Below are 23,697 nucleotides of genomic sequence, written 5' to 3' on the forward strand. Positions count from 1 at the left end.
TACCCTTTTCAAACTCTCTTGCTTCGCCCCCTCCAACCCTTATTAGATGGAGCCTTCTTCTTTCAGCTCATTCAGACCCCTTCATGTCAGGATTCACTGTGAGCACTATGACAACAGAGAAGCCAGAACACATACTACTTTAATACCATTGTTACATGAGGCTCCTCCACTGTCTCAAAGTCCCACATCCTAGGTTGAATCCTGGAAGGATGTGAAAGTTGGTTGCAACCTGAATCTGATACTTCCAACCCCGCAGAGATGTGTTCTTCCTTATGTGGGCTAAGTGCTTAACAATATGCAGTAAATACAGAGTATCACAGGAAAGGAAGAGAAGCTAATCTCTCTAGTAATTGTATACACTCCACTCTTGCTGACCTCTGTGAGCAAGAGTCAGTCCATTACTTTATTGCTTTAAGCACTAATAAGCAGTTTTCCACCAGCATCCTGCAACATCCTGTTGATCCAACTGGACATTACAATGTGTCTCAGCATATTATTTATGGCACCATTTGTGACGCTGTCTTATTATCTGTGTGTAAGCACTAACCATTTCCCACTGTTTTATCCCATGATTATGTTTTGCACTATGCAAACCAATAATGCATAATGCTTTGGTAATTGATCATTAAACATATTGCGCTTTTCATTTCTATAACTTTGCATTATTTTAGAGATTAATAACTGTCTAAAGTGCTTTGCTTGTACTTTTTTGGCACCTTGTTTTTGGAGATATGAGAGCTTTCACTCATCTGCAGAAACCAGATGAGTTACTCACATGTTATTAAACACATTCAAGTCAAATTACCAACAATAAAAGCAGAAATATTGGCTATGAAAATGCAAAGCATATAAATGTGATCCATGTGACTAGGGGGTCTAGTTCCAAATATGAGGCACGTTAAGCATACATCAAGTATTTCATACACTTTTCACACATAAACACATGAGATCTCATAGGTTCAGTAGCTTAAAGTTTACTCTGTACATTAAATATGATTTTTTTCCAACATTATTTCCACTTTCTGCCGTTGTCGCTCTATGGTTACACTACTGTTTTCCCATACGGTAGAGGCCAAAAGCTAAGATGACTTATGAGACCTCTCAGTGGTGTAGCTATAATATTCATACAGCGAACTGATCTCTCCTCTGGTCTGCGTGTGGTTATAAGGTCAAGCTGTTTTTCAGACAGAAACATCTGGGATTTCCTCTACCCCAAAGCTGCTGTTCTCTATTGTTTTTCCACATATAGTAAAGCTACGACTGGCTTCTTGAAAAACAATGAAATGTGCACATGGTAAAAGACTCATACACTCAGCAACTCAAGTTGTGTAGTTCAAGTTAAATTAATGTCAAATCTAAACTTCAGTAATTTAGTCAAATTGAAATCCATCTTTTCAAACCTTCAGTCAGTCTGAGTCTGCAAAGAAAAAGCCTTCCCCGACATTCTCCCCGAGCTATTGGGTTTCCTGCAGCTGTCGCTTCATAAAAGATCAGCCATAGCTGATTTTCATCTGCTTGGCAGAAGTGCCTCTTCCCGTCTATCATGCCTTTTTCTGGAGGATAATAAGCAGACAATGCAAACTCTCACTTGGAAATCTTTCACTTGGTCAGGAAAATGATTCCTGGCAGTAGAGAATGACTCCTCTTATCACATGTGGCACCCAATCAAAACAACATTAGCAAAGAGGAGTCATGTGCATCTCCTGCATCTTACATGAAAGCAACAAGCTTTGATAATCAGCTTGAACAAGATTTTCTTCTGCAACAGCAGCACGATGGAAAAATCTTAATATATTAAATATGACTTTACACATAATTCTAAAAGGCCAATAAAAAGTCATAAAGGATTGCATGAGTATTCATTTAAATTCCTGCTTAATTCATCCCAAGCGCAGCACTTGGCTGCATCCCAGTGGTCCCAGGCTGTCTGGCAAGGCTCTTCATATGGTGAGCAGTTCTCATTGGTGTGCTGGGGCACCCCAGATGCTTTTGTCTTACGGTTGTTTAGCAGCTGCGTAAAAGCACTGAGGACAAAGGCCTATCTGTGGAGGGTTGAATACACTCAGTGGGCACACAGCCAACAGCTCAACCCTATAGGCTCCCACAGTTGAAAAGCGGACTAATATATTCAACTCTCACTCCTGACAGATGATCTTACGGTGAAATTAGCTGGAGGCACCTTTATTTCTTTTCAATTCATCTAAGTAGTTTTACATTTAAACCGTGGCCACATCAAACTCTTGCCACAAAAGCCTATTCCCAATTGTTTTCCAAGTTTAAGAGAAGTAAAAACACTGAAAAATGTAACCAATTTCATACCTCTTCACTAAGTTCCACAAAATTTGGTTTGCTAGTTTTGGCATAATCTAGGCAAGCAAATGGCACTAAAACCATACATTGGCTTTTCCCCAAGTGATAACCTCTGTAGGTAGAAAATCAAACCAAACGCAGTTCCTCTAATGACCACAACACTGGCTCAAAAAGTCAACAAATGCAGACTTCAAATCTTAAAATGGCCAAAGTTACAGCATTTAAAAGCAGTCAATAACTTGAGTTTTTCGTGAGTTCATTTCTAGTATTTTATTAGTTGTTATTTAGGACTAAAATTATCAGGTATGTGTGCCTGTGCATGGCACCCATATGGTTTATGGAAACAGCTCACCAACCAAGCTCACTAGCTAAATGATAACTTCACCCACTCCTTCAAATATGGTAACTTCTGGCTCAAAGACAGCAACTGTGAGGGTTTTAATTACAGAATCACTAACCAATGGGTGGCTACAAGCATGTTTTATAGTGATCACTCCTTGGAGAGAACGTAGAAAAACAACTTGCACTTAAGTGTCCTTAACTGGTACACTTGCTAACTCAAATCTTATATATATATATATATATATATATACATATCTGAAGTTCAGCCCCCCACTGCCACCTTTCAGTTAATTGCACTGATTTGGACAAATGGGTGTAAAGAAAAGCTAAGGCAAGCAATGGAAATAGTATTCCAAAGCTACAGCAGGCTAAGACACTTGTGATCAACCAAACATGTCTACATAGTCCAAATATCTTATTAAACAAGATAAATTTGTTTAAACTACAAACTCAGTGAGCCTGGAAAAATCCAACATTTCTCAAAGGTGGAGTGCTCAAAGTAGCTATGGCACCTGAAAGCAAACTGTTTCTAGCTGTTCCAAATTTCCATGAGCAATGTTTGGGTGAGAAGTCACACTTTAGAGACAAGACAAGAAGTATGGGTTTCACATGCTGTTTGGAAAATGTTCATGCCTGAAACATTAGTTAAGACAAAAAAATAGCCCTCTGTCAAAACAACTCAAGACACAACCGTGTTTTGCACGCATGAGCCCTCCGTTTTGTATGTTTGGCATCTCCATATTTAACTGCCGATACAGCTTCTAAAACACAATCTGAATTCATCCTTTGAGTTCATGTCCTGCTCTAAAATTTATTTTTAGTGGTCAACCCATGGCTCCAAACACCGAGCTCATTAGTCACCATTCAGAGCTAGCATAGATATCTAGGCTTAGTCATACTATTCTGAGTAAAGTAATCAGTCACCATTCCACCTCATTTGCATTACAATCAATTCACTTTTTTTTTTACCCATAACTCGCATTGATAATTAATTATTCTGGGAAAGCATTGTTGACTATTTCAATTCCCTGCTCATGTGACACATAGAAAGTGTATCAAAGCACATGCAATGAGTGTTTTTGTTTTTGTGCTGTGGAAAATGTGGCCATCTAGAGCAGTATTGTATGGTTTACTGTAGATAGCAGAAAATGCTGCACTGGGGCCAAATGCCTATTGGATCAATGAGTAAATGTTCATCAGCTGCAGTGTCTCTTTGCTTTCCCCGAGCCATTATCTCCCAAAGGCCTTCTGGAACAGTCATCTGACTCTGAACAAAACACTGATACAGATTGCTACTCCACTGGCAAATATCTCCTCTACACTCTGCATACATGCACTAATGCCAGCATAATGCATTTCCAGTTTAACTTTGTTAATCATGGGTGTCTTTCTGAAGTCTAGCAGACAAGATAAAGGCCAGATTGTATCCTTGGCATATTTTGTTTCCAACACTGTTGCTTGTGCATATCTTAAAAGCCGTTTCCCCCCCCCTGCACATACAGAGTATATTCAATGCCATAGAGTTTTTAAGCATATGGCAGAATGACACACACATACACTTGCCTTCCCCTTCTGTTTTACTGTGAATAGGCTTTTAGTAAAAAGTGGTGAGGCACATGCTTAAACAAGGATCCCCACTCATGAACGTCTATTCTTAACATCTAGTGTCACAATAGTCAATGGCTCTCTTTGTAGTCGAAGGAGTTATTAGCGCAACAAATTAACATGAGTGCTTGGGCTAACCTGGCTGTCAGGAAGCAAACTAAAAGCAACTAAAAAGGGACATGAATGGGTTGAAGATGAGAAGAACTGGAGATATCAGAGGGCACAAATTAAACCAGGAAAAGGGGACAACAGATGGAGTCTTGGTTGCACTAAAGAGGCATCTTTGTGAGCTTCATGGGCCTCAACCGCTGTACAATTACCAAAGATGCTCAGTCACATGCGTCGCCAAATGGAAAGCAGCCCAGAAATCATGTAACTATGACAGCAACTGCCTCATTATGGAGGGTATTCACAGTAATTAAGATTGAAAGCTGAAGACAAAGGGATATTTAATTTCCGATGGTGATATAAAACGTGGGATTAGTTGTAATGTTTGAGCAACAAACTTTATATAGACTGAGCTGCGCTTCAGACTGTGAAAATCTATGGGAATTAACAGCAGAATCCTTTGGCTTACACAAGCAAACACAAAACAGCAAAGTTCAAATTTGCTCTCAGCACTCTTTGAACATCTTTGCGGTGACTCATTCTCACAGTCCTCTGTTTTTATTTTTTCTCTGCATATCTTGGGAACAGAAGGATGTGTATATGACCACCACAACGACCGTGACTCAACTAAAATTAGGGAAAAAATTAGAAATCTGACTTTGTGTTATTGCTCAACCATCAGCTGACAAGTTTTTGGTTCAGAAAGTGCAAAAAAACATCTCCGCTGGCACAGGATTAGTAGTTTAAGGGTCTTTCCCCTCCTCAGACTCCGGACGCAAGGTCACAGCGCACATAGTTCACCAGATGGGTTTGTGACAGTGATGTGTGACACTGCTGATGTGTAATTAGACACTTTCCAAACAGCATTCTAGGTCTGATGTAGACAGAGCACACACAAGTCACACCCAGCTCCCGTGTTTTTGGGTCATTAAAACACAGGATCGATTCTGTTTAAGCCTGAAAACTTCCTGAAAGTGTTAACTGTTCATGTGAATCAGTGCAAACTGAGCCATGAAAGTACAGCAAAGAATTTAACTAAAGACACATTTAAAACTGTCTGCTATGATTATCTCTTCTTTTCTTGAATTTCTCAATAACAATGACGTAACATTTGGATCTGTTTAGCGACCAGCCTTGATGAACTTTTCCACAAGGCCCCCACAGTGAAAACAGGACACGGAGACTAGAAGCTTCATAAGTTTCCACAAGAAGAAAAAAAAAGTTGCTTTCTTTTTTTTTGCTATCAGGATCAGGCTCTAAGAAGAACAGACACTGTGTTATGTTAATCAAATAAACTGCAAAAGCGAAAATGTTTTTCCAAACATGTCTTAAATCCGGCCAGTAAGTTTAGTGAAAAATAAAAATAATCTTTGCTTGACATACTTGTTCACAATAGCTCGAGGCCTACAATCTGCATTAAAGAAAGATTACCGGACATTTATGCACGACATGCTTTTCTTGCTAAAAACAAGTGCGTGTTCATCACATGCGTGATAGAAGTCTGTCATCTTCATGCCAGCACTCTTCTTTCAGATGTTTGGCTCAATGATAAATAATCAGCAGAGCCAACACTACAGTTTCTTCCTGTTTAGTTATCAAGGGAGCTAATAGCAGCCAAATAGTGCTCGCTGGGGTAATAGTCACAGAACTAACACCAAGAACTTAACAAGTTATTTGCGGAAAATGTCTTCCTGTCTTCCTCTGAATAGAGCTGGAGGAAAGCCAAGTCATCCTCCCACAGTCTTCACACAACCCAGTTCACTGTTAAAATCATTCGGGGGCAAGGACAGAGGAGGATCTCTCTTAAAAACATGTCAGGTGGAGGTCACCATAAAAATCAAATTAGACATTTAGTTACACAACCACTCTATGACCGCTACACTCCGTAGTCTTGCACACATTCGGTTCATGATATCTATTCGAGGCTTTTTACAGGTGATCCTTTTTGTGTTTGCAATTCTTCTTGACACGAAACAAAGCAAATCACTGCAGAGGAGCACAAAGCACTTCTCTGATTCAACCAAAGGGGACTTTTTACAGCATCTAACAAGTCTCCAAATCAATCTCCTCATGTGCACAACAGGCTGTCGTGTATTTTCTGAAAGGGCCACAGAGCATATTTGAATATAAAATGAGAGCTTTAGCTAGTGGACAATGCATAAAGGTTGATTGCCATGCAGAGTAATATCCTCTGTGAGACACTGAATAAGGGTCTGTGGGGAATTAGTTCACAGGGCATCCGCTAGGCAACTTGCGATTCAGTGAACTTCTCTCTCTACATTAAGAGCCACTGAAGTCGCACAAAGGAGCAGCTCCAAATTAGGAGCACAAAGGCGCTTCTGTGATAGCTTCAGAGCGAATTAATGAGCACTGATACACATTCTCACACAGTGTCCTTCCCTGGCCTCAGCTGCACTGTGGCAAACAACACATGGTATTAAATGTTACACAGACCCAATCCAGCAGCTCAAAATGGCATTAATGGCCACAATTGTTTAGCTGTTTAATATCCAGTGCAGTGCAAGCTGAGAACATTTCATAACTAACATTTAATTGTTTTGGATGTGTTGCCAATTTATCACAGTTTTAACGTTATTAAACATCCATGGCATGAGCCCCTCATTCCTCCCAGGAGCCCCGCACCCCCAGGTTGCGAGCACAGATGGCAAACACTTGGTACTGTCTCAGCTCAGCCCTTCAGATAGCAATTACAAGCTCTGGCACAACACAACAGCCGATCATGGAGCGTCTGACAAATGCAATATGCTGCTTCCAGTACATTTTAATCAAGCTTTGCCAGTAAAACACGCTGAGCTGTTTGGATGGGAGACGGGACAACAATGACAACCTTTCACCTCAATCAGCGCAACGTGATCAATCACCGCTGACCAATGTGATAATCGAGGACTGATAATGAAGGGCGTGGTCAAGTGAAAACTTTTAATCAAACGTTTTCCCAAACAGTTCAGCCTCTGTGGCCCTTTTTTTTAAAAGTTAAAAGAGAGACAGTGAAGGCAGCAAACTGAACTGGACTTAACACCTCCGCAGACTCGCTCAGAGTTGACTGCAGGAATCCTGACAGTCCTAATCTGTCTAATCGCTTTCCACAAGTTGCTTCAGCAGGCTGCTCTAATGCCGATTCTCATGCAACCGGGTCAGGTAAACAACGTCCTTCTGTGGCACTAGTAGCAATAGTAAAAGTTCACTTATGCGTACTTTTAAACAATCCGTGCACCTCGAAAGTTAGAGCCAAGTATGATCTATGCTGTCATCACAAAAACAAAAACAAAAAAAACAACAGGCGTTCATTACATCCGTCGCGACACCGGAACATCTGTTGGGAAAACTTACCCATTTTTCCAAGTTTTCCTTGGTTGTCTGAAGTTTCGCTATCAGCTGAAAGTTGAGCCCCAGCTACACTGATGTTGCGTCCTGGGATGCACACACTGACCGCCTGGCTGCTCCAAAACTCAACGCTGTCCCTCTGGAGACAGCCCGGCTTACGTCACCACAGAGGGGATTACTGATGGGAGGACGGAGTTCACTCAGCCTGCCCCCTCCCTCATCTCTCCTCAGTGCAGAGCATTAAAAAAAAAGTTAGCTCTTTACTCTTGGTGAGCAATTTTATCTTGACGTATTTGTGCGCACAAAGCCCCATATTGCGCATAGTGGATGTGGACGGGTTATCGCGAACGCTGTCGATTAACTGATTAAATAAATCATTCAATCATGATAACAACCTAAAAACTCAAGCACAAATTAACTCTTGAGCCCCAAAATACAGAATAACGAGCTATTAGGACGGATGAGTCAAACTGAGAGGCCAGAGGTCACCAGAGGGGAGTGATTTCTGAACTACTTTCTGCCTCTCGGCGTACCCTGTTACATGGCTAATCGCTTGCTTTACAGACAAGGGTACTTGTAAGGTTCTTGAAGTATGCCCCTACGAAATTTAGAGAACTTCTGGTCTCTTTAAAGCTAATGGGGAGTTATTTATATCTTTATTTGGGGGAGAAGATAAAAAAAAAGAAAAAAAAGAATTATGATTAGCTCACTGACGTAAATGAAATTGTTCTAAATTAATGTTTTGTGGATCCTTCAATCCAGCCCTGTGACACAAAAGCATTTCCGGCTTACCCCAACACCTCTACTAAAAGACAAGAAACACCCTAATTTAGTTCATCCATGGCCAAATGCATATAAAGCCTACATGAAGAATTAAACATTGTATTTGTTTTGCAACTACGCTTGGGTGCGTGAGACTTCTGATTTTAAAGACACAGGGTCGGCTCAACATCAATTCTGTGGATGGAGATAAACGGTGGCCTCTCAAAAAGACAGGGCCTTTAAAAGAAACAAAACCATCACCATCACTCCAGCAGACTGGCATCCGGTTTCCAAGGAGGTCTGAGCAGCCCCTAATCCAATCCAGTCTTTTCATTGGTGGCCAAGTGGGCAATTCTCAATGGTTTGTTTCATGGTAAACAGGGCATCTTCCCAACACGGCAAACACAAGAGTAGCCGAAAGGCAAATATTTAACTGGTCAACTTCACATTTACAAGGAAAATATCATCCTTCTTTTCTCACTTAATACAATTTATATTCAATTCACCATCCACTTTCTTTTTCTAAAGTGCACATTTACCGAAAAGCTCCACTAACCTTTAAATCTTTTTCTTTATGCGTGCACAGTTATGGTGAGTAGTTCTTCAGCTCTACACAAAACATTTTTGGCTGATATGACACGAGTTTATTGTCATAAATCTGCATCATCATATACGACTAAAGTGCCCCGATCACTTTGTGTGTGTGTATGGGTGGTGTGTTTGTGTGTTTATCTGTGTGTACATGGGCTGCACGTCAGTGAATAGGTGATCTGCATGGGAAACTTCCAGCACTGTGCTGGCTGTTACAGCAGGCACAGCAGCTGGCAGACAGCATGCCTGCAACTGTTATTAGGGCTGACTGTATAAAAACAAAGCACACACACACAATGCCTTTATATTTGACATTACAGCACATACAGCCATGCCACTAACAAAGTGATCCAAACACCATATGAAATTTGACTTTGTAGGTGGATGATGTAATCTTCAGAAACCCTTACTGTTTATTGGGTTGTTTAACATCTCCTATTTCTGAGGGGGTTGTTTCGTGAATACTGACTTGGGCTAAGCACATGTTAATTTAAGTTACATTCTGAAAATACTTTGAAAGGTAATTTGGACATGAAGCAGGTTTTGCTGTTCAGCACCAATGACCTGGATGTGTGACTGGTGCAATAATACCTCAGATATATGTTACAGACAAAACATTGAGGTTTTTCTAACCAGCAAGGCAATGTAAGAAATTACAGCCCAAAACCCAAACATTTCTTAAATCTTGAAGCAATTTTCTCTGCTCTAATTTATGTTATGTTCCTAATTAAGGATAAGCACAGTGAAACTGGGCTGATAGCAGTCAGCAGAGGCAAATTGAGGTAATCCTCGAGCGTCTAATTGCAAATAAAGAAAAGCTGCTGAAGCGCTGTACCAAACACAACAGCCACCATGGTTACAAACCACAGATAAAATGGCAGACACTGTGAATGAGCTCAAAATGAGAGGCGGTTTAAAATGCTCCGAGAGTGAAGCTGGCATCAGATCGCCGGTTACATGACTTGGTTGAACAATTTGGGTCTGCAAGGCGTTCCTTAATGTGCTGAATAGCACAACTTGAATGGCAAAACTCCCTGCTCAAATTTTCAAAGGATTACAAAGTTTCCCCTCTGTGGAGAAAGACAGTCCAGTAATGAATGTTTGCTTAAGACAGTTAAATTGATTACGTCAGTTTTTCCAAATTCTTTTCTGAAGTTATTCAGCTGGTGAGTAAGCTTTAAACATTCAATTCCTGCACACACTTAAAAAAAAAAAGGTTCAATAACATTAGTGCACAAAAACTTGTTCCAGCTGCAGAGTTCTGTGGACTAATCTGCAGTATATGGACACACCTGAGTCTTTTCCCAGAATAGTCACGCTTCAGCGAGCAGATGAAATTTAAGCATTTTGAAAGTTACACAGGATCTGTTTTTCAGCATGTTCACTTTAAAATGGTTTGAATGTCTGCACCATTAAAGTGCAAAGTATCAACTCCAATTTGAATTGGTTTATGTCAGTGCTGAAAGAACCATGTGTGAGACATAATCTATTTAACACACTAAATGTTTTACTGTTAGTTCATGTATAAAAGACAGAGAAGGGTTTGCATATCACATGCTGAAGACTAAACTGGACACAGAGACCAACAGCATTGTTGTCCAGTTACTCCGTAACCTTTGAAATTTGGGCACTGTGTGGCTGTGTGTCATACACAGTCCTTTCAGTGCTGACACAGACTGAAGCGGAGACTTGGCGCTTGACACAAAGTGTCTTTGAGCCTTAAAATAAAGACTGTTTCAACTGTTGATAATGTTGACTGAACTGTCTCTCTCTCTTGTGTACTCTATGTAGCTGTGCACTTGGAGTTCATGTTTTGGAATAAACTGAAGGATTTGTTACTCTGGTGAGAAATCCAAAGGTTCTTCCTCCAGCTGTGTGAATGATGTTAAAGCTCTGTTCGGTTTAGAAAGTAGATACTCACAAACCCTAGTGCTGTTCTTCAGACTTTAACCTGGAACTGTAGTGAACAACATGAGGTTTTAGTGTGGAGTCAACATCTGGTTTAGTATTTGGAAAGCAGTGGAAAATAATGTTCCATTGCCATCTGAGGGAAAATACGGAGGAAGAATGTTGTTTACCTCTACTCGCAAAATGCTTTCAAGAGAATCTAATCTATTCAGCTTGCCCATAAAACTAAATCCCACTTGCAAGTTGGAAGCATGCGCACTTAGAGAGAAAGCATGGTTCCAGCAAATATGCCCATGCGGGCCCACAGTGGGGACAATCCGGTTTGTTTGTTTTGCTTTTTAAGTGTCCCAGTGGGTAAAACTACTGTGGGGCCTGCATGGCCTAACCCACAGGTGGAGGAGTGAGGTACTCATGTAGGCTAGCCCATGTGGGACCCATAAGAATTTTGCTCTTTTAGGTCGTCATGAGTGTTTTCATTATAGGCTTGCCCACAGAAAAGCCATATAAGGGGCCTAAAAGGCAACACTTCTGTGGGCCTTGTATGGGTGATGAGCCTGGGTTTTCCCTGTCCACACAGCCCCACAGTTCAGCCACACCTACCTACTGTGGGCTCACATAGGCATGTTTGCTGGTAAATTATTTAAAACAAGGAAACATCATACAGAGACACGTGACTTATGTGTTTTAGTATACTTACAAAAATTTGAGGGTGATAGAGGTTAACTGATTCAACACACAAATCTCTTGGGTTGTCAGTATGTATGTGTTATAAAAATCCGTCAAATCAAGTAGGGCAGCCTACGCCTCGAGGTTGCTGACATTTTATGCCAGTATTTGGGTTCACTTGGTGTATTGGTTTACACATTTGGCTAACAACTCAAACATCCCTAGTTCAATTGCGGGAGGAGTTACAAATCCTTTTCAAGATGGACATCCAATATAAAAAAATCTGCTATATGAAATATGCTGAGCTACCTGCTGTGGTGACCCCTTGAGCATAAGAGGGCAACCAGAAGTGGCTTTAATGGGGCCCACAGTGATCCCACGTGTGCCCCAAGGGGTGAATGTTTGATGGATTTTTATCCAGTGTTTTTATTTTAAACCACAGTCCCACGTGACCAGACACTTTCTGATTATATCTTGATCAAGTTTAACAAAATAAAGGTCTTGTCTTGGGAGTTTTTTCCCAGCATATCAGTCTCTGCAGGAGGCTCTGCAAACACAATGCATCACCAGTGCTTATGAATCAAAATAGACAATGGCGGTGATCGACCCCAGCAGGCCGACGGGAGTGAAGAACATGTAAGCAGCAGTGAGCTCATGTAATTTATCGCTCCCGAGGCCCCAAGCCTGAGGGCAGCCACAAAAACAGCTGGGAGTAGAGCAGGAAGTTAAACCCAGGCTAGTTTCGCTCTAAGCCCGTGTGTGGAAGGAGAGAATTAAGAAACAGGCAGGACAAACTGTGTTGCATCTGCTGTCCTTGATTTGTGGTGGTGTTAGGGGGTGAGAGGAGTGGCTAGATTTAGTAGACAGCTTTAACTCAGGGAATGGAAAAACCAAAGCAATACACACACCCTTGTGGCTCTGCCTCCAGAGATAATTGGGTCACTGTGACTCAACAGCATTCCTCATAAATAAACTACCAGCTGTATTTTCTGATGTTCAAAGCTTTTTTTAAAAAAGATTGCTGCACATATAAAATAGAGATAGCACAATTATGCCAGGTAAGAAGCGCAGACAAGCATAAAATATGAGACCTATTGATTCTGACATGCAAACAGGACCTTAATACTGATGGAAACTGTCGCTGAATTCCTCCACCACTCCCATCCTTTCTTGGCAGTAATGGCCATGGGCAGGAGCAATATCACAGCATATTTTTGTTCTAGCAAAGGTGAGCTGTAGACCACATGTTACATGCTATTTGAAGCTTGTATTTGAAGAAGATTTGTATAGGTATCTATGGATTTCTTGGTAGCTGAGTTGATGGCGACATAGACGACAGCTTAACCCTAGTCTATACAATGCTGCCATCTAGTGCGTTATTTAATGGTGACTCAGAGACACAAAGTACAGAAGAAGAAGCCAAAACATAATGTAGATTTTCACCTAAATCTTGACATGTCCATTCTCCTTGTTGTGATAAAAATCCTCACTTGTATAAACTCAGCAGTTTATGGGCTGCCCCTTTTATTTATTTATTTATTATAACTGCTTCAAAAAAAGCATGAACCACTGAGAAGACATACGATTTCTTAAGTTTCACATTAAAGTCTGTTGTTTACAAAAATGTCACACTTGACAACAAATCTGCCCCCTCTCTGCTGACTCATTTACTGTGAAAGTCTCTCACAGTGAGCTTGAGTTTCGGGGTCCTGGTACTGTGCGTGCTTGTCACTGTCACACTGATTTCCTGCAGAGACGAAAGTGCTTTTATTTCTGTTACGCGGTCAAAAATGTCTGGTGAATTTTATGCTGCAGTTTCCCACCGGGATTAGTAAATAAATAGTCTGGTTCACCGTTTAACTGTGTCAATGCTCAGTGTCTGAGCTGATGTTGTTGGAGCGCATGTTTTATACACCGATGTCAAGGCTGCTTGACAAGTAGGACATTATCTCAATAACAACGTGGCTTTAGATGTCACTTATTAAAAAAAATAATAAAGCACAGACAAATAAGAGTTAATAAGAGTTAAACCTCATTAATTTCAGTGTAACTCCAACAGTGTTCCTCATTAGTTTGATTGTATAATAGAAGCAGACAGCTGCCTTCAGAAATCACACATATACAGCCCTACTGGCCATTTATCATTCGTTTATGAGGCATTTTCAATTAACACATTACATTAATAAGATTTCTTTTTCCCATCACAAATATTGAAAGTGAAATTTCTCCAGAGGACTCCTGTTATGTTACTTGACAGATTAAGTTGAGTGCTCGGGTTTACCTGAGGGAAATTATCAACTCATTGGATAACAGGCGCCTTATGCTACTTGAATTGTATCACCTCCAAGCAGCCGCTCTCCTGTTGACTCCCCTGAGTCTGGAATGAAAGCATGTAGTTTTGTGCGGGCAAGAGTGCGTGCTTCACATCTCTGTCCTGTTCTTCAACTCTTCCAAAATAGATTAAAAATAATAATAGCAATAATAATACAAATCCATGGAATAAGAAGCTGAAACTGGATTGTGAAATGCCAGCATTTAGTTTTACGTTAAATATTAATTTATATGTAAAGAAAATACCAAAAGATACAAAAAAAAAATACTCAGGAAAATAACAGGTGATAGACTATTCAAAAGAAAGTTATATAGCAAACCAAATGTGTAAAATGTAATCAATAAATAAAGGAAGAATAAAAAATGGGTATTGGATGTGATCATTTTTCTCACACTTGGATGATTCAAACAGTGTCAGCTGCTACATTTGATCAAAGCCCATCTGCTGCCAAATTGTTTCAACTTCTTTCTTTTTAAATAATTGATTGCTTTTGTGATTATGTTTACATCTTTTATGATCACTGCAGATTATTTCTATACAATTTTCCTCCTTCCTCATTCGAATAAACGGCCCGCGGTGTTCTTGATGTACAATACAGTGCATTACCAAATCAATATATAGAATAGATAACCTTCAACACTTGTTCTATAAACATTTGTTATCTTTGAAACTATTGCTGTTCCCAAAGGCAATCATGCCAGAACTCAATTGCAGCATCTTTCGAGATTTTTATTAAAATGCCTCATATTACCCTCCAGACACAACACCCTGCTGTTTTCCCCAATCACAATGCCACTCCTAATTAGAGATAAATAGGCTTACATTTTCTCATATGTTATTCATCTGCAGGTTTGGTGACCTTCAAATGGCAATGTGTCACTGTGGTTTTGTATTTACCTCAACAAACGGGACACGATTCTCAGAAAAGCCATTAGTGCTGTGATTACTTCTTTGCCAAACGGATTTTCATCTGAAAAGTCTCCATGATGTTACCAGAGCGTTTATTCTTTGGTTTGGTTGGGGAAATCAATCAATAATCTATTACATTAGAAAATACTTCTTCTCCTTTATTATTACAGTAAATCAATATGCCAGTGTTTGCATGAATTTGATTTGCATACTCTGTAAATTTGCCACAGTATGTTGTTTATGTTGGTGTTTCTGGGTTTTTTTTTTTGTATTCTTTCCAGCAGCTCATCTTGACCATGGAAACTTCAGGTTTCATATGATGGACACAATAACACAGAAGATTGTGTATATTATATATCACACTTATTAGTAAGGAACTGAAGCTTTTGAATGTAGCTCTCTGGCATGCTTGAGCATTTTGACCCAAATTCCTTTGATTTAAATATGGTAATTTGTTATAGGAAGTGTAAAGAGTAAATTATCTAATCTTACTTATCACGCCTAATGCATGCATTTATTTTGCTGCCTAAAGGGCTTTTTTTCAGGATGTTTGTGCCCCTGAATCATTAAATATTATATAACTACTCTAGAGAGGGAACATAGCGAGCCTCTGCTCAGTGACAGAGGCCAGTAGAGTGTCATTACTTTCCCTGGAGGCCCTGTTTCATTAGAAAACAGACCCATCAGACTGCCAGCGGGGAACGAGTTCATCACTGAGCCTCTCCCACATTGATCCACACTCAATACAGCCACAGAATGAGAAATGTACGCTTCTAAGATGTGTCAAACCTTTTTAGACACCGTGTTGGGAAAAAAGTGTCATGCTTTATCTGTGCTTTAACTTATTTTATGTCACTGATGAACATTCAGAACAGTTTGTCATTGTTTCGGTTTCATTTCACCATCTGGCTCACCTCTACATCTGTACACCTTAATCAGCATGCTGTTGATGAAGCTGTGGCATTCTCCAAGCTTTGTAGGACAAAAAAAAGATGTTTTGGGGTCAGTGCTCTTGTATTTTCTGTGCAACACTTTTAGGACAACAGCCACAGAGGGAAGATGTGCTGCTGTCAGGCAAAGCGGCTCTCATGACACCATCAGTCGCACTGTTATCAGGAGGTTCTCTCCATATGTCCTCTTAACAGCTGAGACTCAGGTTATTACCTTAGAAGACATAGCACAGAATGTAACTGTAAGCTCTTCATATAAAATATTCTGTGTGTACAATATTAAATATATGGAGAAGAGTACTGGTCAAAATATAAATATGGTCAATAATTACAAAATATATATAAGTAAAACAAATAATTTAATAAATACCATTTTAATATTTATATAGATTTATGCATGAATTATTTTTAAAAAAAAATATCTATCATTAATTCCTTGTGTGTTTATTTTACTTTGTCAAATAACCCAAAGTATTTATTTATTTATCGCATTTTACTTCTACTCACTTCATTAAATGTAATTATTTTTATATTTTATTTTAATGTTTATAGATTTTTATTCTAGTAAGCAAATGAGGAGGCTCTCATGAGGTCAACTTTTTAAATTTTAAAGATCAATTGAAATTGACTGCCTCCAGTCCAGAGATTGTTAACAAAGTAATCACTCAGATAAAATAAATGACATATAAATAAATAAATGTGCAAATGAAAATGTAAATATCAATGTCATAAGTGTCTGATAAAAACAAAAATGCCTAAAAGAATATAGAATTAGAATAATGTTTTAGGTTTTTAATGGCATATTTATGTATTCAGTACAAGATATTAGTTATTTTTGATGGGCTTCTCCTGAAATGTAAAATACTCTTTATTGTTTCATTAAAATTATATATTTATACATTATTAAAAGGGTTGAAAAGTTTTCTCCTGGGAAAAAAAAGAACAATAATCAAATACTGTTCAACTCAGCACAAGATGTCTTCAAGATAAAGATAAAACTCTCATTTTGCAAAGTGAAGGTCAAACATTGTAGGGTGACAGTAAACAATATGTATGTTTAATTCTGTGGCGCATCCTCCCACAAAGTGGGCAATATAGTCAAATTATTCCTGCTAACATTTGCACGATCATTGTACTCAGTACTCGCTTAAAACAATTCATAATGTGATTTCTGGGGAGGTTACTATTTTAAAAACATGCCTGACCTTTCCGTCTTCTCCTCCATCTGGTAAAGACAATTGACTGATGCCAAATTAAACTGTGCTTCATTGTCTCTCCCCAGCTTAATGAGTGCAGCTACAGCAGATCAATATATCATTTGTAAAGTAAAATCTAATTGGAAATTGTTGCCCATTTGCTCCGAGACACAGAAAGCAGACCCACTGGCTGGATTTTGGCGAGACGAGGCAGGCAGAGCCAGAGGGTGCTTTTGGCAAAACCAGATAAGAGTAATTTGTTATCTTCCTCATAACGAGAAATCAAACAGATTCCTCTGCTTATGTGGTTCCCTCTTCCCCAGTATACGGGCTACTGTTTAATTGTGTTTGCCAGCTGAAACCCTCTCAGCTTTTGAGGTTTCATTCGTCATCAGAGAAATACAGCTGCTCCAATCCGCTTATCAATGTGTGTCTCACTGATGTTTCCATGGAAACTGTGTTTACTGCCTCACAGTGTGCTAAAAATGGTTCCAAAGTGATAACGGTGCCAGAGTAGTGAAAGCGGTGTAAAGACGTTATGAACAATGACAGTCATAGACGTTGTGGCATTATAAATGTATACGTGTAAGCCATTGTTTATTGTTTAAACACGATCAGGGAAAAATCCTCTTCTATCGTGTTCTGAATTTCAAAAATGTCTCGTCTGCCAATTTTAATCCTACTGATTATTTCAAGATTTGATAAAATGGGAAAATGCAAAAATATCTTTCTTCCTTTCTTCCGCTTCATCACTATGTCTCCCTTTTCCTCTTCACAGATCTCACTGGCAGCTCTGTGGAGGTGCTAAATATCTCAGCCAATGAGTACAATTTAGACATACAAATTACAAGTTGAAATTGAGTTTGACCTTGTGGCAGTCCAAACCGAGTGTGAAGTCCAAATAGGGGAATTACAGAGCCTAACTAATGTCATTATTTTCCCTTTCTTCTAATAATAATATGGATTTTTTTTCTGGCACGTTACCAAAAACCTGATCTTTTGTAAGCCAGATTATGTTTTGGTTTCTGCAGCTGTGGCTCTCATTTCAGCCTAATGATTATTCTCCACCAGTGACTGACATGACTACAATTTTCCAAGCTTTGCCTTTTCAAAATGTAGTTCAATGTAAATATATAAAAAAAAGAAAATCAAACAAACGACTTTTATCCTCTTAATCGTTTGAATCTAATTTTCTATAAAACATCACCGTAGCGGTTTCCCCCACATGCACGCACAAACACTGTGAATGCTGTAAGATTGCTTTTGAAGAAGACAATAGTCATGTGTTGTAGATAGAAGAGACAGTTGGAGCACTGTTCCCATGGCAATGGGTTTAGAGGAAATAACTTTGCACTCATCAAGTTTAAAGTATTTTTTTCCCTTTTTCTGAAAAACTGGAGAGAAGCTGACTTTCTGCAAAGCCTTGTGATTTCATACAACGTGGAGAAACTTTTTTTTCTTAAAATTTGCCTGTTCCCTTTTATAGTTCTTCTGATTTCCATCGCAGTGGTTATCATGAAACTTCTGCTTGCTAAGATCCATTTTCACTTTTCATTCTTTTAAAACCATGAACAGAACACATAACATTTAATTATATGTTATTTAAAGCAGAATATGGAAGAATTTAACTCTGGGGTTATGTGTCACATATGATTAATGGTTGGGAATGAATTAAAGTGTGGGTAAAGATGGCACTGATAAATTTCAGACCATATTATGCATCTTCTCCCACCGGCTGATGTAACACTTCCAGATCAGGCCCATCACTTAAACTAGTATCAAACTTTGATTACATTAGAAATGAAGAATTTTATCATAGATTAATAATTTCTAACTAATGGCTTGATTACAAAGTGAAGATATCCTAACTTAAAGCAGTGTTATTATCCATTATCTTCCACTTAACCATTTCAGGACCTGGAGTGTATCCTGGCGGTAATCAGGCAGAGGCTTACATTTATTCACATTCACAAAGCATGTTATCAAGAATACATTGTAGCCATATGTAGCCATACATACATGGCTACATTTCACTGTGTGTTATACTTGTATAACTATGCATGTGACAAATAAAGAACCTTGAACCTTGAAGAATAGATGAGGTCAATTTGGAATAATAAAGCATACCTGTCCTATCATTTCATTTAGTGACAACAGAAATACATTTGCAGTGACAACTTCATGTGGGACTTAATGCTTTTTATAGATTACTATTAACACAGTAATAGGATATGCTGTGTAATGCTTTATATGCCAGATATGACGGTGAGTGAAGAACAAATGAGATTAAATAAAGAAAAAACAATAAAATGTGGATGATGTAATGAACTCAACATAAAGGTTTCTTCTGCATCTTTACATCCTTTATAAAGTAGATCAGTCGTAGTTTGTTTGAATACATCGCCAGTGTGCATATTCTGTCATGGATTTGAAAGCATCCTTAGCTCAAGCAGGCTGCAGGAAAACATTTAGGAGTAGATCAGGTTGTGTTTTAGAAAATACAAATTCATTTTCATAAAGCAGAAGAAGTAATGTGAAATTGTATATGCATTTTGGGTTTTGCAACATGTGGGAAAATTCCATAAAAAGTGTGAGGAATTGGCTGTTAACCAAACCCCGTCCCTAGATTAGTCAGGACCACCTTAATGATTGTTAGCAGGCTTTTTCATTGATTTATAGAAGATGCATTATTTATTTCCCACTGTTTTCTTGAGTTACTTGCGGTTTGTTCCAGTCCTTCCTGGTTTGAGTAAAAGAGGAGGCTGAATCTACGGTGGAGTTGGTTTAAACACAGAGGTCACCCAAATGGACTAAACCATCTGCTGCAACAGCATAGGGGAGAATTATGTTTCTGTTGTAGTTTTTATTTGATATAGCCATTGTCCCCACTTTGCCTTTGAAATGTTTTCTCCACTAGAATACAAAATATTTGGTTAGGAGAGCCTTATTTTTGAGTAGGTTTGTTTAGTTGCCCCGCTTATTTCTTAAATAAGTACAGAAATAACTAACTATTTTTATGATTATGTATGTTGATATTATTATTAATCTTTTTGGGGTATAATACAACCCACATTTTGAAAGTCATACTTGTGCCTGGATGTTGATTGTCCTTAGAACTGACATTTTTAACATTACTACCAAGAAAGCTCTGATTCCCTTTAATAGTGTGTTTATCTGAAATATAGCAGTAAAGTGTGAGCTATAATGTAACCAATCACATTAAAGCATCTGCTAAAAAACATAGAAAATGTTAGTGCTTAATAAAGAAAAAGAAACAACCGATATAGGAAAAGTTTGGGAAGTGTGGACGTCAACTCGAGCATGAAGACATGCTGGGCAGTCGTCAGATTTGGGGACCGCTTTGAAAGAAAATTCCAAGGTCAATTCAGATGTGGATCCAGCTGTGACAGAGTAAACCTTTCTGGTAGTTTTACAGCAAGGCACACATGATGAGAATGAGACGAGACGTGACACTGATTCAGTCAGAAAGACACTGATGCTTGATAATGGCAAACAATGTTACTGTGGGCTGTCAGCAATCTTTTGCCTCTTTGCAGTTCAGCTTACAACTTAAAAAAAATGTATTTCTTCAACATTAAGCAGCATTTAAATTTAAAATTCCCAACTGGGGCAGGAAACATCATAGACAAACCTCTCCGGAACAGTATGCTGCTCACTCCAATACAACCAGATTGATTCTGAATGTGACAAGCAAGTCATCTTTAATGCATTCTTCCATCTGACAGGCTGCATGCTAATCATTTTAATATTTGTGCAAGCACATCAAATCTTGTATTCTGCCAGTGAGCTTTTAACTGTATACCTTTACACACACCACTAAATGGCACATGTCATAATGACACTATCTCTGCCACAGAAGTTTTCCCACTGAGAGAATACTGAGAATACTCAGTAGAGCACTCATCAGTTTTCTCCATAAACATCTTTTTTTAAAGGCAGTGAAAAGGAAAATTTGATTGAAACCAGTTAAGCAACTGAAATTGCATTCAGTCTTCAATTTATTCTTGCATCACTTTGACAGCAGCACAACCAGTGTGACAACTCTCGGCGAGACAAGCCTACAAGCCAGAAATAGATAAATTATGAGTTTGTGTCAACATGGAGCAGACATTGGCCAGGAAAAAAGTACGTGTATATGAGCTCTTTGATGCTCGGGTGACTGCACAGAAACTGGAACTCAGGGGAGATGTCCCGACATGTAGATCTAAGTAAAACACGATGGATTCACTGTTGCTTAAAAAGTAATTGCTTAAGAAACTGAGCAGCGCATTCGATAAGATGTGTACATCCTGTAGAAACATTGTGGCATTTTATTGTTTCTTTTAATCTCTTTAAATGTGTAGACATGGAGTGACTGTAGAGGATGGATGGGGGTCTAGACTGTGGATCAGTGGGTCTTCAGTGCTCAGTGATGGAGAAAGGCTCTCTGGCTGTCAGTGTGCTCCTACTGATGAAGCAACGCTGTGATTGACAGATGAGTCTTAGTGAAGACCACCACTGCTCTCTTCACTCAGCTTGAGGGATAACACACCCTATAAGGAGGTGCACCTTTATGAGAATTTAGGCTTTTTAGTGGCTTGTGATTCATATGAATCCATAGCTGTAATACCTAGAGAAGAGTAAACATTGTTTCATGTGACCGCGCTGCAGACAAACTGTTTGTACTGTATAATCTAAATGACTTTATCATTCTCTTGTGTGCAATGTAGGAGCCTCAAAATAGCTTCATTTCGCTATGAGAGAGAGCTTATGATAATTGTGTTGGGTGTTTTGGCACTAGAGAATTCTCAAATCCTTGCTTGTCTTCAAGAATCCCCTCATTAAATCCTTTGCATTCTTCCTCCGGCATGTTGTCTCTCTAAAATAGCTCCAGCCACAAGTTACCTCTCCGTATCCCTGCTAGGCCCCGAGATCAGCTCCATGAGTTGAATTATAGAGCAGAAAAGTCATTAAGTGGGATAAAGATACAAAGAATCGATGAGGCAATGGATACTCCGAAGCTCCCAATTGTCTTCAGTCCAGTGCACATGAGCATCAGGGTGGTGTAAAGCCTGCTTGTTGTTTCCAGGTGAGCTCTCCAGTCAGTCTACAACTCCTCAGTTACTGAGGAGGATCAATGATGACCACTTACCCAGACTACACAGTACCTCAGCCATGTTCTTCCTAAATAAATAGTTGTATGGACAATAATAACTGTAAACAACGCATTAGTTCTGGCTGCAATTCTATAGGAGAGAGAATATAAAGTTGAAGGCCCTTCATTTAATTTCATAGTTATAAATTGTGCAGCAAATCCTTATGGACATCACAATAAAGCTGATGATGTAAAACCTCTAATTCCCCAAAGAATAACAGGCAGCAGCAACCAGTCTTTGTTGTTGTGGGTGGGAAGCTTTAAAATAGCGCCTGTCCTGAGCCTGTAATTTTAATAGCTATGTGAAAACTGCTGGATAAATGAGACCGACAGGCATTTCTTGTCTAAAGGATTGTCCTGTTTTATTCACAGAGAGAGGCCCACATCTCTCTCTCTCTGTCTCACACACACTCTCTCGCCTCAGTGACAAGCAGATCTGACTTGTTCTCCTTTAATTATGTGACCCACCTGGGCTGAAGTCTTTCCTTATGGAAACTAATGGCCAATTGAAGCTCTGGTTTGGTGTCATTACACAGACATGCCAAGTGCAGCTGTCTCAAAGATGGGAAATAAAGGGCTTGAGTGCAAAGAGGATTTTGGCTCTTACCAGAGAGAAATGTATTCATTAGAGAAAATACCGGTTTTATAGGTGTTATTTTTGACTTGAACCAGACACGCTCACAAGTGGAGTTATCCACATAAATGGTTGACACAAGACAAGGCAAACTTTGTTTTTTTGTTTTTGTTTTTAACTTGAAAGTATTTATGAAAAACAGTACATGTGCCAGTTGTTCAATAATTCATGCAATCATTCAGTATTTATAATATTTCAGAACAAGCCATACGCCAGACCTCTGTTGATACATCAATGTTAAATCTTCAGACTATGGCAGGCCATGCCTTCCTGAGCATAAGATACAAAGTGACACTTTTATGACAGCATTAAAGGGGTTGGGGGTGGGGTGGGGTGAGGGGGGTGACGCTTGACATGAGAAGGGCTGAGATGATCTGTTAACTGGTTAGTAGCCAAGTGTCGGGCTAAAGTGCAATAAGCGTGTGATGTGCTGGCAGTAATCCTACAACAGGAGTCCTGCACTTGGCTTGAAGTGAATGAAATATTTTCTTTTCTCACTAAGTTTAGCTGCTTCCTTCTCACCACATGCCTGTGCGTTCATGTGGAATGAGTCATTCATGCCTGTGGTCCATAAAGCCTCACAGCCCACTCACATCCTCAAACTGCCAGGTCCCTATCCACTCTCTGCATCACCACCAGCAGCTTATATACATATATATTGAACAATTATCACCCAGATCTGTGTGGCGGCCTTCTAAACCTCAGTTCCTCCACCCTCAGGCTACAGCCATCCTGTAGTAGCCTTTATTTCCTGCTGTCTCCGTCTGTGTTTGTCAGTCAGCTTCTCTTCGGTCTCGCTCTGGGAGGCCAACCTTTCAGCATTTCCAATGATGTGCCTTGGAAATCTGTTTCCAGGGCAACCGGGGTACCAAATACTCTCCCAG

The 23,697-nt window shown here is 39.3% G+C and overlaps 1 protein-coding gene across 2 annotated transcripts in view; it reads right to left on the reverse strand.

Annotated features, from left to right (window-relative positions):
* gpm6bb (glycoprotein M6Bb) overlaps positions 1 to 7,868 on the reverse strand; it is a 30,103-nt gene extending 22,235 nt beyond the window's left edge. Inside the window, exon 1 of one of the 2 annotated variants that reach the window (XM_063497427.1) lies at positions 7,717 to 7,868. In XM_063497427.1, coding sequence (XP_063353497.1) covers positions 7,717 to 7,720 — 4 coding nt within the window. In that variant the 5' untranslated portion in view covers positions 7,721 to 7,868. The remainder of the gene's footprint in view (positions 1 to 7,716) is intronic. The other variant, XM_063497426.1, reaches the window with a different exon arrangement.
* Positions 7,869 to 23,697: the final 15,829 nt, after the last annotated feature.

Source organism: Pelmatolapia mariae, linkage group LG16_19 (genome assembly GCF_036321145.2).
Source record: "Pelmatolapia mariae isolate MD_Pm_ZW linkage group LG16_19, Pm_UMD_F_2, whole genome shotgun sequence".
Taxonomy (NCBI): Eukaryota; Metazoa; Chordata; class Actinopteri; order Cichliformes; family Cichlidae; genus Pelmatolapia; species Pelmatolapia mariae.